Below are 13397 nucleotides of genomic sequence, written 5' to 3'. Positions count from 1 at the left end.
TTGGAAAAAGGTTGGGTGTTTCTCTTCCTCTCCCAGGTGCGCTCAGCGAGCTGCGTGTGGCTCCCAAGGAAAACCAGCAAGATATGCGAACGTCACAGAATCACAGAATTTAATCCAACAAAAAACAACTTATGAATTAACAACAAAACTGCAGAACAACAGAGACATACATTCCATTACCTGACATAGGAGGAAAGAAAGCAAAGAGTACAGAGACATCTTTGGAGAGTTGCAAGGGCAAATCTGATCTGTAACTTCTATTTAGAAAGCTTTATCCTCTTGTATCTAATCCATTCAAAAAGGGCTGGCCCTCGGTCCTCCAACCAAAAGCCATCTCTGACACTCCCTAAAACTTTACCTAATTTACTGCAAACATCTGGGGTCATTTGCTTCTTTGTTTTAACAAGAAAAGGCGGAAAGCTTGTCCTGGCATCTAGAATTCTTAAAGTCATAAAACACAAGATAAGCTTCCACAGACAGCTTGTGGAATGCGGGGGCCTTTTTCCTGATTCAGTTTCGCACCATCCCTGGTTGTTTATTCTGGAAGACTTTTGACCTTCTGTAAACCAAGCAGAAATCTCTCCTGCAGGCTTAACTGTTATTCACCCCCCAGGAGATACTCATTCTATTGCCTGGTGCTCTAAATACTTACCCATTAGTAGTTTTAAATCATCAACACAGCCTTATTCAAAATTAAGAAATATGTTCAAGTGAGAGTATTTACACATGCCATAAGATTAACTGTATTAAAGTCTAAAAAATAATAATTTTTCTTTAACACCGTGTAGTCAGAAAATTTAGATTTATCTTATTTCATATATTGAGTTATATTATTACTATTATTCCCATAACAAGCCAGATCCTTTCTCAAGATTTATTCATAACATTTTTACTGTTTAACCAAAGTATCTGTAATTTGTTTTGACTCCGACTTCTTTCCATAATTGTAAGTAAGGAAGACAAACGCTAGCCAGATCAGAACAGGGCTGATTACCGTGCATTAAGGGCTGTATGACATCTTGTTTTGTCTTCGCAAAGATGTAATAAAAAGCTGACTGAGTGAAATCCGTCGATCCGTTTTGTTTAACTGGAGTGAATAATTGAAAAATATTTTCCTAAAACAATTTGGCGTTGTCCAAGCAGGATTTTCCCACATAATGAACCCTCTGAACATCAACATCAGTAAAAAAAAAAAAAAAAAACAATCCACTGGACTTGATTCCAAGTTTGAAGATGTTTCTCTTCCCATCCAGGAAGCTTTTTCACTTAAAATAGTAGCGTTGAGTTCAAGGCTTTACAGAGTGGAGTAAATCAAAGCCTTGTAAGACGCAAATGTTAAAATGTCTGTAAAGAGTATTTCCTCAGGTTCCACAGCAATTTTGACACAAATAATTGTGAGCGTGGTCAGGACAAGGTTTACTGCTTGGTTAGGAAGTCTAGATACAAGAATTGTCTCAGTTGCTTCTCCATCTGCTCCTCCAAAATACAATAGGTAACCATAGTAACCAAGACTTGGATCTTCCAAAGTATTTGGTGTCTACCTAAATGTTATTTTATCCCCGAGGGCATACCATATAATTAGAATAACTAGCTAAAAGGCAGAGACCCGCTAATAATTAAAGATAAAATTAAATCTTACATATGTTACTGCTGTTAAAAACAGTAGTTAATAAATTACCCCTCATTAAAAACTTGCATTTTTGTACCATCAACATAAAAAAGCATTAAATATCTTTTATTCCAGACCACCAGTATTTCTAAAGTCTCTATTGTCTTTCTTGCTGAGTAGTGACAGGATGTTTCAGTCTTCAGAGGGGGCCGTGTCGTGTTCAGGGCAGCTCCAACATGTCGTACTTCTTAAGGATCCGTTGAGTCCGTGTGTGCACTACCGAAAGGGCTTGGATGATGATGCGCAGCACAGGCGTGGCCTCCTCCTGTTTTTTCACACACACCAGCTGCAGGAAGTACTCTCTGTCGGGAAGAGCGAGGAAAACGATCTCCGCCGCCTGACGGAGCATCCAGGGGTGGTGGGGGGCCAGCGCCACCTTATAGGCATCTCTGGGCAATGAAAATGGGCAACTGTGAGCTAAATTTCATATTTCACATAAATAAATAATCCACAACACTTAATAAGACACACCAACATTCATAAACCGCCTATATTAATCCCTTCCATCCATCCATTTTCCGTCACGCTTATCCCAAGCGAGGTCGTGAGGGGAGCTGGTGCCTATCTCCAGCTGTCAATGGGCAAACAACCATTCATGCACACTCACACCTAAGGAGAGTTTAGAGAAGCCAATTAATCCAACAGTCATGTTTTTGGACTGTGGGAGGAAGCTGGAGTACCCAGAGAGAACCCACGCATGGGCAGAGAGAACATGCAAACAACATTCAGAAAGACCCCGGGCCGGGAATCAAACCCGGAACCTTCTTGCAGCAGTGCTATCTACTGCTTCACTGAGCTGTATTAAACCCAATAATAAAAAATAAAAACAAAAAAAACGGGGAGTGGCGGCCTAGTGTTTAGGCCATACAGCTTGGAATCCAGTAACCAGACTCCGCCAGATGGATTTGCTCCGCATATCCATCTGGAAACCTTCCGTTGAAGTAATTTTGGGAAGGGGCGAACATACTGGTTAGCTGATTGGCCTATGTTGGTGATAGACGGGCCAAATAAACCAATCAGATCAACGAAGCATATAACATACTAACAGCCAGGCTACTCTTGCCGAAACCAGTCGGGAGAAGAGCAAAAACATCTTTTCCTCTGAGAAAAGCCTCCTGAGCAGTGTTTTGCTCTTCTTTCAGTGAAGAAATACTCTGTAATTCCGATAAAACTTGCTCGATAGCCACGCTAACGCTAGTTTCATCGGCTGAAGCCGCCATGTTCTTTAGACTGAACTGTCGCGCTTCTCGTTGCGTCACACCTCAACCCGCCTCAAAGCCAACGCTGATTGGACGTTCGTTTGGTGAACGGCTCCAAATTTTCTTTAACGGAGAGTCTCCAGACTGATCTGCGAGTTAAACCTTGAAAGGTCGCGAGATCAGGATGGTTTCATGAGGCTAGGAATCCCGAGGTTGTGAGTTCGAGCCTCCCACAGACTGCCACTCTGAATGGCAGCTGCTCGATGGCAGCCCACCGCTTCCCGAGGGGATGGGTTATATGCAGAGAGTGAATTTCTCCAATGTGAGATCAATAAAGTTCCATTATTAATTATTATATGAAATGAATATTCTCTGATCTGAAAACTTGTTGAACCACATTTAGAGGCAATATTTCTCAATTGGAGGTTTCTGACTTCTAGCCTGGCTTTCTTTACAAAATTATTTCAATCTATAAGGTTTTCAGATATGTGTTCACTCTTAGCTCCCAAAGGTTCAAGCACAGCTTTTCAAGCAGGTTGAAGGGTGAACTGGAACTGCATTTGGGATCATCTCCCCATTGATGATCCAATTTGGACCAAACTTTACTTGTTGTTCAGATGGCCTCACATTTTAAATATGTAGGCGTAAAGCTTGGGATTGACATGCCTAACTCATCAGTCCTCCAATAGTTCCTGCCAGTAATCTAGTTTGTTTTCTTTTGTCCAACAGAAATTTCCACAGGAATCTCCAAATCCATCCAGATGCATCTTTATAAAGTCATGCAATTCAATTCAGTTTATTTATATAGCGCCAATTCACAACACAAGCGATATCAAGGCACTTTACAGTTCAAAATGCAGTGGTTATTTAAACTTTGCTCTCCATCTCTCCTGTATGTCCTATGTGAAATTGTGTTTTTCCTCGGCCTAATTGTGAGATGAAATATTTTGAGTGTGCCTTTATTCTGCCTTAATAGGAGTGATTGTAGAGAAGTCTTGTACCAGTCTCCAGGCTCATGAGTCATGAGAAATAAAGAATTTGGGTCACACAGCCTCCCTCATGCCGTGAACAGAAGACACCTGTTCTGCAATGTTTATCTGGCCAGTGAAGGATATATTGACCTTTCAGGGAATGTCCTTGATGAACTGAAGTTGTTTTCCTCCAAATGTTCGTGTGTGAGGAAGTTTTTTGTATGCAGGGGTGGGTTGGTTGCCCTGGGAGAATGTGTGTCTATTGGGAGTTGTTGTATAAATGTCGGTGCTCAGCTTGCCTCCGTCAGAGCTTTTTCCTCTCCGTCTGCAGACGTAAAATAAATCTTGTGTTTTTGCTGAATTGCCTCTGCCTCAGCTTCCAAACTCCACATCTACTAACCAGGCTTTAGTAGTGGGAGATGGAGTGTTTAGTTATATCATCTGCAGTAATGGCATATTGTGAATAATACTTCTCACTACTGTTTGGAAAAGGTTGTCTAAATAATTATAAATTCTACTTTAGATTAATCTGTCATAGTTTTGCTACCTGCTGAGCTCTCCAGGCGTTTTGTATCGTCCCTCAGAGTCTGGTCCTTTAGACAAACCCTCTAACATCATCTTCAGCCAGAGCAGGGATCGATGCAGCCGCAGCAGAGTTCTGCAGCCTGAATCCGTGCGATAGGAGAAGTTGACCTGGCCCGCTTTAAGCTCCCCCTCCACCATGGATCGAACAGATCGGTACACCTTTTAGGGAATTGTTTAGAAGAGAATGTAGCTGAAATTGTAGATAAACCGGTCTCTACGTGTATATGACATAAACATTAGGTCTCACCCCGGTCTTTGATCCAAATGCTGCTGTGGCCTGTAGTCCAGAGGAACCCGCTGATTCCCTTTGAAACTCTAAACCATGTTTCAGGGAGAGCTCTCGAATCAGTTCGGTCTTTTCTTTCACTTTCTGAGAAAATAAACTGACCATTGTTCCCAGAGACTCCATGAAGCTGAGGATAAAAAGGAAAGTATTCAATATTTCAACTTGATTTTAGATTTGCACTTATTATAAGGTTCATAAATACAAACTGTGACTATAAGCCAGCTAGCAACGGCCAAATCCTCCTAAGCCGGATATTCAGTACGATTTTTCTCAATCGTTGCACGCAGCTACAGCTCACACTGTAGGACAAAACCCTGCGGTTTTATCGTACAGTGTGAGTTCACAGCTCACGATGTTTGTTCTCACACTGTGCAACCCGACACTCTGATGCGATCTACCTGCTCACACTGTACGTCTTAAAACATGCTTTTGTGTTTTCGTCTGGAAGAAGAATCCTTGTGTGTGCATGCCCACTGAGCGATTCGCCCATGACCACCTAATGACGGCCGACTGAATTTCAAACATGTTTGATTTTCTTCTGACCTCAAGATTTCTGATCGGGAGGTGGTCGTGAGAGGCTGATCACCCCTCGTTACCCCCGGTACATGACGCACGATCAGGCTGAAAATCAGCCCAATCGAAAAATTCTTGCACAACTGTCAACAGTCAGCTTTAGAGTCTGCTCACATCTATGGATTAGTTCCAAGTGAATTTGTTCTTTGTCCATCAGCGTCTGCATACAGAAGAAAAAATAAAGGGAGATTTGTCTTTCGAATTTAAACAATACCCTGCAGCACTACATACTAGTTTCCGGGATGTATAGACGACTTTCCTGTAACTTTGAACTTGCCAGGAACTTATGTAAATATTTCTGAATTTAGCTGGTACTCAGCTGGAGCATTCATTAGAATAGTCTATTTATGTTCCTGCACCAACCTGGATACTATTTCTTGAACTCAATGGCTAAAGGTTCAAGAAAGTTTAGCTTGGGGATAGGATTTAAAGGTATAGTGGAGGATTTTCGCACATTTTTGTAAAGATCCATCCTTTCCATTTAAAAAAAAAAAAATGCACATGCAGAACCCTATACCCGCTCCCCAGAGGGAAGGCCTATTAAATGCGTGCGAGAGCATGCAAGCTCTGTTTAAAAGTTGCTGTTTGCATCGCTCATACAAATTTATAAAAGAAGATTAGCAATTTTTCCACTATGTCAGAGTCACCACCGGTAAGTGAAAATGGGGACAAGCACGTTTGCCTTACAGTACATTAACATCTCACCAGAATGATTAACAGTTAGGAGGACCACTTATTTAGATGATCCACTCAGAAAAAGAACATCCTCCACTATACCTATAATTAGCTCACTTTATCCTGTTCCTTCACAATATATCAGTTAAATAATGATTTCTAATTTATTTTTCCTCATCTTTGTGATCATTTTCAAGTTTAAAAAAGCCAATTATCAAATACCTGCACCGTCAAGTTCTGGGAGAGTAGCTGGAATGTTCCAAAAGGCACACAGAAAAGACCTTTTAGGTGTTAAGAAATCTCTGGAGAATTCTCTAACTGCCTGTGTAGCACAGGATTTATTTTTAATACTAAATCATCACCAAATCAGAAGAAAAAAAAAGCCAAATAGACACAATCTTAACCCTTTTTAGGGCACTGATCTAAATTTTAAGCCAATAGGTTTATTGGGATCTAGGAGAAGAACTTATTACCTTTGATAGTTTGATGGCAAAAATTAATGTCAATGTAATAACAAGAAACACCATCTTCCCCTGATATATATAGAAAAATAAAAAATAAAGTGCTTCAATAAGAAACACATTTAGGAAATACATTTATATACAATTTAGGATCATTATCATTGATGATGTGAGTTTATTACACCCTAATATTAGCTGCCTGTTGCTTATCAGAACTGATGTTTCTCCAAAAAGTTTATCTAATTATAATACAGTTATATTCTTTATTCTGTACCTGGCAAAGATTTGGAAATGGAATGAGAGCAGCATCCTTCAGCTAGGAACAAAGTAAAATATTTTGATGACGCCGGAGGCATGGATGCCTCCTCATCTGCTAACATCTATGATGTGATGATGTAATGATGTGGCAAACTGGAGATGTATAAAATTCCTCTTTATCTTTTAATCGGGGCCACTTCCTGAGAGGTGAGCCCAGGGCTGCCTTCTGTAACTCTAAGCAACTTCTCTGATCTGAGTAAGATTACAGTTTATATCAAAATCTGTTGTCATGCCTCCCTAATACATATACACTCACCGGCCACTTTATTAGGTACCCCATGCTAGTAACGGGTTGGACCCCCTTTTGCCTTCAGAACTGCCTCAATTCTTTGTGGCATAGATTCAACAAGGTGCTGGAAGCATTCCTCAGGGAGTTTGGTCCATATTGACATGATGGCATCACACAGTTGCCACAGATTTGTCGGCTGCACATCCATGATGCCAATCTCCCGTTACACCACATCCCAAAGATGCTCTATTGGGTTGAGATCTGGTGACTGTGGAGGCCATTTTGAGTACAGTGAACTCATTGTCATGTTCAAGAAACCAGTCTGAGATGATTCCAGCTTTATGACATGGCGCATTATCCTGCTGAAAGTAGCCATCAGAAGTTGGGTACATTGTGGTCATAAAGGGATGGACATGGTCAGCAACAATACTCAGGAAGGCTGTGGCGTTGCAACGATGCTCAATTGGTACCAAGGGGCCCAAAGAGTGCCAAGAAAATATTCCCCACACCATGACACCACCACCACCAGCCTGCACTGTTGATACAAGGCAGGATGGATCCATGCTTTCATGTTGTAGACGCCAAATTCTGACCCTACCATCCGAATGTCGCAGCAGAAATGGAGACTCATCAGACCAGGCAACGTTTTTCCAATCTTCTATTGTCCAATTTCGATGAGCTTGTGCAAATTGTAGCCTCAGTTTCCTGTTCTTATCTGTAAGGAGTGGCACCCGGTGTGGTCTTCTGCTGCTGTAGCCCATCTGCCTCAAAGTTCCACGTACTGTGCGTTCAGAGATGCTCTTCTGCCCACCTTGCTTGTAACGGGTGGTTATTTGAGTCACTGTTGCCCTTCTATCAGCTCCAACCAGTCTGGCCATTCTCCTCTGACCTCTGGCATCAACAAGGCATTTCCGCCCACAGAACTGCCGCTCACTGGATGTTTTTTCTTTTTCGGACCATTCTCTGTAAACCCTAGAGATGGTTGTGCGTGAAAATCCCAGTAGATCAGCAGTTTCTGAAATACTCAGACCAGCCCTTCTGGCACCAACAATCATGCCACGTTCAAAGTCACTCAAATCACCTTTCTTCCCCATACTGATGCTCGGTTTGAACTGCAGGAGATTGTCTTGACCATGTCTACATGCCTAAATGCACTGAGTTGCCGCCATGTGATTGGCTGCTTAGAAATTAAGTGTTAACGAGCAGTTGGACAGGTGTACCTAATAAAGTGGCCGGTGAGTGTACGTTATGAAGTGTTATTTTACTATTTTGCACAAAGTGATCTCTTTTCAGGGAAAAGAACCGGAGAGAGGAAGTTTCAAGGTGTAAACACAGAGCTTTCCTTTAAGCTTTCCTCATTTCTTATCTTTATTTTGTTTTTCATTGTGTGCGATACAGTGCGGTACACTTGCACCTTAATCCTATTTATCTTGATATACTGTATATATATTGCTTATTCTTAATGCACATTTTTCTTAAACTAAAGTTAAATTAACTTCTATGCCAATATGTGACGAGTGAATTTCTCCGCTGTGAGATCAATAAAGCTCATCTAATCTAATAAATGGTGTTTCCACCTGGTTTCAAACCGAGGACCTTTTGAATGTGAGGTGAAGATGATAACCACTACAACACATACATAACCTTAAAGGCATTAATGTTGATACTGGCTCTTATTTTTTTTTTTTACATTATAAACCTAAATATAATTGTTACCGTAACTAGTTTGTGTAACTTTTTTAACTTTACCTTTTAACTTTTCAATGAGCATTTTACCTTTTTTCTTCACTTGTTAATTTTTTTAAAAACTTAATTTCCAGTAGGTAATATATCATTCAAGGGCTCATCTAATTGGCCAAATGCTAAAATAAGATGCCCAGCCATGTAGCAGCATTTTTGCTGAATGTCTGAATATAGATCTTGTGCTTCTAGACCTCCCTGAGGGACGGGGGGGGGGGGGGGGGGGACTCCATTTGTAAGGGGTATACAACTTGTGTAACTTGTCCTATAAAGGTTGAATCTTCTGGCCTGTCTTTGTTTGGAGGAGTTAATTAAACACATCTATCAGGTCTTCAGTGTTGCTCCTTTTCAGACTTTAAATGCAGTTAGCTTGTTTACTTGAGAAGCTGATCCCAGCTAAGCAGGTATGGCTCCAGCAGGATGTCCTCGCCATCTTCAGCCAAGCTGGATCTGAGATAAAGCAGCAGCTTCCTGGCCTGAAACGTCTGTCCAGGACATTCCTTTATGAAGACCGCTTCTTCTTCTTCTGTCTGCAGCCATTCAGCCAGGACGGGAGGATCCAAAGGCTGAAAACCATTCACAGTTATTCAGAACATGTGCTTTTATTCTGAAAATTGTTTAATCATATTTCTATTGTATATATATTTTTCTTTTTATGTGTTTATGTAATTCTGATTTTGAGCAGTGAGTCAAAACATAAGTGATAAATTTGTCCTTAAATGTTGCAAACAGTCTCTATAATCAGTACACTCTGAGTAGAGTGATTATTATTGATTTTATTTATTAAGGAAATAATTGTCTAAACTAACCTGTGTTGTGAAAAATGAAGGAGTTTCTTCCATAAAGTAAGAAATGGATCTGTTCAGCTGACAATACTCCCCACCCTACCCCCAAAAACACCATTAAAAGTTGCTTTTTAGGCTAAATCTGATCGGTTGTTGTTGAAAATTGCCCAGCGTTAGGTCGTTCTGATTTTGTTCGACTTTAGTTGAGTTATAGACGTTGAAAAGATGTTGATAGCTGGGCTATCAACATCTTTTCATCAATCTGAAAATTATGACTTTTTGATCTTTCATCCTTCACTTTTCAACCAAATGTAGACATCGTTTGGACGTAAATAATGTCTTGTTAAAGATGAATTCCTTTTTATATTATTTTCTGTGTTAAATAACTGTTAGATCCATTCATTTCTATATTCTATATCGGTCAGCCAAAATAGACACATGTTGGCCAGAGCGGCTTCATCATCACCTTATATGTTAATTCTGTAGGCTGTGAGAAGGCCTAGATGCTGACTGGGGGTATGTCAGCCATTTTTTCTGCTCTCAGGTTGTTCCTTTGGATCCCCCATTGGGTTTGATTACTTTTCCACATGGAGTGTGGTTTGTTTAGTAATTGTAAGATTCCCCGTTATGAGGGAAATCCCAATTTGAGAGTTGTGTTTTGTAATCACTCGGCTCATTTGTCTAATAATACAGTTAAAATACTCCTTTGTAGTTCTGCATGTGTCCCTGGATGGGAGCACATTGTTAGTGACGGTCATACCGTTTGGCGGAAGTTATTCAAACATGGCTGCCAGAGTGAGCCGCAGTTTCCTTGTTCGCCCTGAGCTGAGGACAAACAGAGAAATTAAAAGGTTATAGCAACAACTGTGTCATTAAAAAAAATATAATATATATACAGAGACTTTTTTTATATATATTTTTTTATTTATCCATATTCTTATCCTAAGTGTATATATTAGTATATTTTTTGCATGCCTTATACCCCAGTGTTTTTAGAGATTTTTATAATTTTATTTACCTATTTCACTTATATGTTTCATGTTGCACAATTGTACCATAAAAAAATCCTAGTTGTGAACTCCTTCACTAACAATGGCAATAAACCCGATTCTGATTCTGATTCAGAGACAGTCTGGAGTGGTGCAGGATAAAAGCATTAATTTCTCTGGGGAAAAAAACGACATAAGTTGTCTTTTTCTTAATTTTTGACTTATTCAGAGTATATAGACATTAACTTGTGGTTATGATGCAAATTCAACATGAAAGCATTCTGCACCATTAGGATTAGAAGGTTGAAGTCACATGAGGCAGAGCTGAGGCATTGGCAGACTCTAGTAGCTCTGAGAAATAGCTGCTTATTCTAAGGGTAACGATTCTCAGATTTACGCTAAATAACAAAAAGGCAAACGATGGTGAACATCAGTGAAGCTTCAGATTATTGGTCCTGAATGGAGGAAGCAAAGGGTCTCTGAAGCCCACTGATCTCTATTTATTCACTGGATTGCTGATTACCCGTTGGTATAACAGGTGGAAGTGAAGCAAGCAGGTCTTTATTACTGCTCTTCAAAAAAAGCATGTTTATTTTTGAGAATTAAAAAGAACAAGTTGAAGATGTTTGAACTGAATCAGCTTGGGTTGTGTTTTATCACCCAATTTTATATATTCAGAAACTGGAGGGTATTAGCTTTCAAATAATGTATTGCACATGTAATTTGGGCTTATAGTTCCTAAGTTATTTGCTTTTCCATTTGGGTATGCAAAATATGTGAGGATTACTTCAAAGTGAGGTGGATGTGCACTGGAAAAACCATCTAGAAATAAGTAAAAAATGTATAAAATTAAATGTATTTACCCTGAATTTGAGTAAGTAAATGAGATCGTTTGCTAATGGAATAAGTATTTTTTTACTCTTAAAATAAGATAATTAGATAATATGTACTTGAATAAAACAATGCGTTTATGTTTTCTTATTTTAAGTGTAAATTGTCTTGTTCCGTTGGCAAAATGTCTCTTTTATCTACTCAATCCAAGAACAAATGCACTTATTTTAAGAAAAAAAATACTTTTCATGGCACAGCATTCTGCTCTGTTCTGATCTGGCCAGGGTTCATCCCCCCCTCCTACTTACAACAATCGAAAGTAGTCAGAGTCAAAACAAATTACACACACTTTGCTTAACAGTAACATGTTATGAATAAACCTTGAGAAAGAATCTGGATTGTTATGGGAAGAAGCTATGTCTGGTCTACAAACAACATACTGCAGAGAATGGTGTGGCCTTGAGAGAGAAACAGACCGAGTGAAAACTTTTATAGTGAGTAAATATGATAAATTAATATATAATAGAAGAAAGATAAAAATTTTCCGACAACATCTATATTTAGAATTTTTATTTTTTTATTTTATTTTGTTTTTCATTGTGTGTGATACATGTACACTGCACCTTAACCCTTATTTATCTTGATATACTGTATATATATTGCTTATTCTTAATGCACCTTTTTCCTCCTTCTTTAATTACTATGCCAATATGTGACCAGTGAATTTCTCCGCTGTGAGATCAATAAACCTCATCTAATCTAATCTGATTTATTCTAGTGTAAGAGGCTGTTTTTTAACGTTAGACACAATGTCAATGACTAACTCAGTCAATGTCTTTGAGTCACTCCCAGATAGCTACACTAATGTTACCCTACATACAATACTATAGGATAAATCAGCGTATACACTGCAAAAAATTTAAAGTAAATTATTCTTAAAATAAGTGCATTTTTTCTTGAACTGAGGAGGTAAGTGAGACACTTTGCCAATAGAACAAGGCACTTTACATTTAAAATAAGAAAAAACAATTGCATTGTCTTATTTCAAGTGAGTTTTAACTAATTATCTTATTTAAAATAAAAAAATACTCATTCCATTGGCAAATCCTCTTACTTACCTACTCAAATTAAGAGTAAAAACACTTAATTTAAGAATTCTTTACCTATTTCTAGATTGTTTTTGCAGTGTAGTTGGATTTTCTTGGATAGTTCATACACTGACAGTGAAATCGCCTGTGGAACGTCTTCCCACTGCCGACAAACTGCTTATTTTTGCAGCCAAATGCTACACATGTAGACATTTTTAGTGGGGAGTACCAATATGGCGGACGGTGGCTTCACTTTTTCGGGCAATCAGTAATCCACTGAATAACTAGAGATCAGTGCCAGAGGTATGCACAAGTTGCTGCTTTTCTTCTGAGCTGTTAATTTAAAGTTTGCACCCCACCTGCTGACCCAGAGGATTCATAGGTGCCTCCTTTAATGACTGGTTGTTGAAAAAATGGTTACACTTGTGAGAAGTAGGTAAATATGGCAGACTTTATTTAAAAAATCAGCAAAGCAATAATTTGCTAATAAACCTTTTGCTTTATCTCTAAAGGAAAGCTTTACTTTCTAGCAGTACTGAAATAATTGTCGTTCAGAAAAAGCAAATAAAGACTTGCTAAAATAAATCCACTGAGGCCCAGATTCTCTAACAGATTTACAGACGATGTTCAAACAGTTACCAGCTTGAATGAATGTAATACCTGCAGGTGACCATGACCCGGTGTTTCTGCTGCGTCAGCGATAACAGTAATAACTACCCGTAGGTGGAGCCAGCATGGCAGAGCGCACCGAGGAGCAGAGGAGAACTTACGCAGCCAAAAGGAGCTGATTAGGAGGAGCAGAGCCAGCGTGGTGGACAGCAGCAGGTAGCGAAGCAGCCGCCTCCGTCTGAGGAAAACCATCCCAGCATCTACAGAGCAAACCGTCGTCCTCAGAGTCCTTCCGCTCCAGTATTAACCGCCGCTTCATCACATGCTGCCTGGCTTCTGCAGGTACTAACTGCACAAACCCATACCTCTGCGTGACCTTTGCACTTGAC

The 13397-nt window shown here is 39.5% G+C and overlaps 1 protein-coding gene across 1 annotated transcript; it reads right to left on the bottom strand.

Moving 5' to 3' along the window:
- Positions 1 to 1395: 1395 nt before the first annotated feature.
- si:ch73-269m23.5 (ceramide-1-phosphate transfer protein) lies at positions 1396 to 13397 on the bottom strand. Its single transcript, XM_038270902.1, has 6 exons — positions 13170 to 13397; positions 10252 to 10316; positions 9085 to 9272; positions 4672 to 4837; positions 4387 to 4583; positions 1396 to 2058 (listed from the first exon to the last, which is right to left on the bottom strand). The coding sequence occupies exons 1-6, from the start codon at positions 13258 to 13260 to the stop codon at positions 1830 to 1832; spliced, it is 936 nt and encodes a 311-aa protein (XP_038126830.1). The 5' UTR covers positions 13261 to 13397; the 3' UTR covers positions 1396 to 1829.

Source organism: Cyprinodon tularosa, unplaced genomic scaffold, assembly GCF_016077235.1.
Source record: "Cyprinodon tularosa strain WSP-4 unplaced genomic scaffold, ASM1607723v1 ctg782, whole genome shotgun sequence".
NCBI lineage: Eukaryota > Metazoa > Chordata > Actinopteri > Cyprinodontiformes > Cyprinodontidae > Cyprinodon > Cyprinodon tularosa.
Note: the sequence above shows the minus strand (reverse complement) of the source record. Positions and strands in the feature narration are given on the sequence as shown.

Coding starts and splice junctions, on each gene's coding strand:
- si:ch73-269m23.5 (XM_038270902.1), bottom strand. CDS start 13,260: ATGGTTTTCCTCAGACGGAGGCGGCTGCTTCGCTACCTGCTGCTGTCC. Junction 4,584..4,671: donor CATTTGGATCAAAGACCGGG/GTGAGACCTAAT, acceptor ATTCCCTAAAAG/GTGTACCGATCTGTTCGATC. Junction 2,059..4,386: donor ACGCCTGGAGAGCTCAGCAG/GTAGCAAAACTA, acceptor TTCATTGCCCAG/AGATGCCTATAAGGTGGCGC.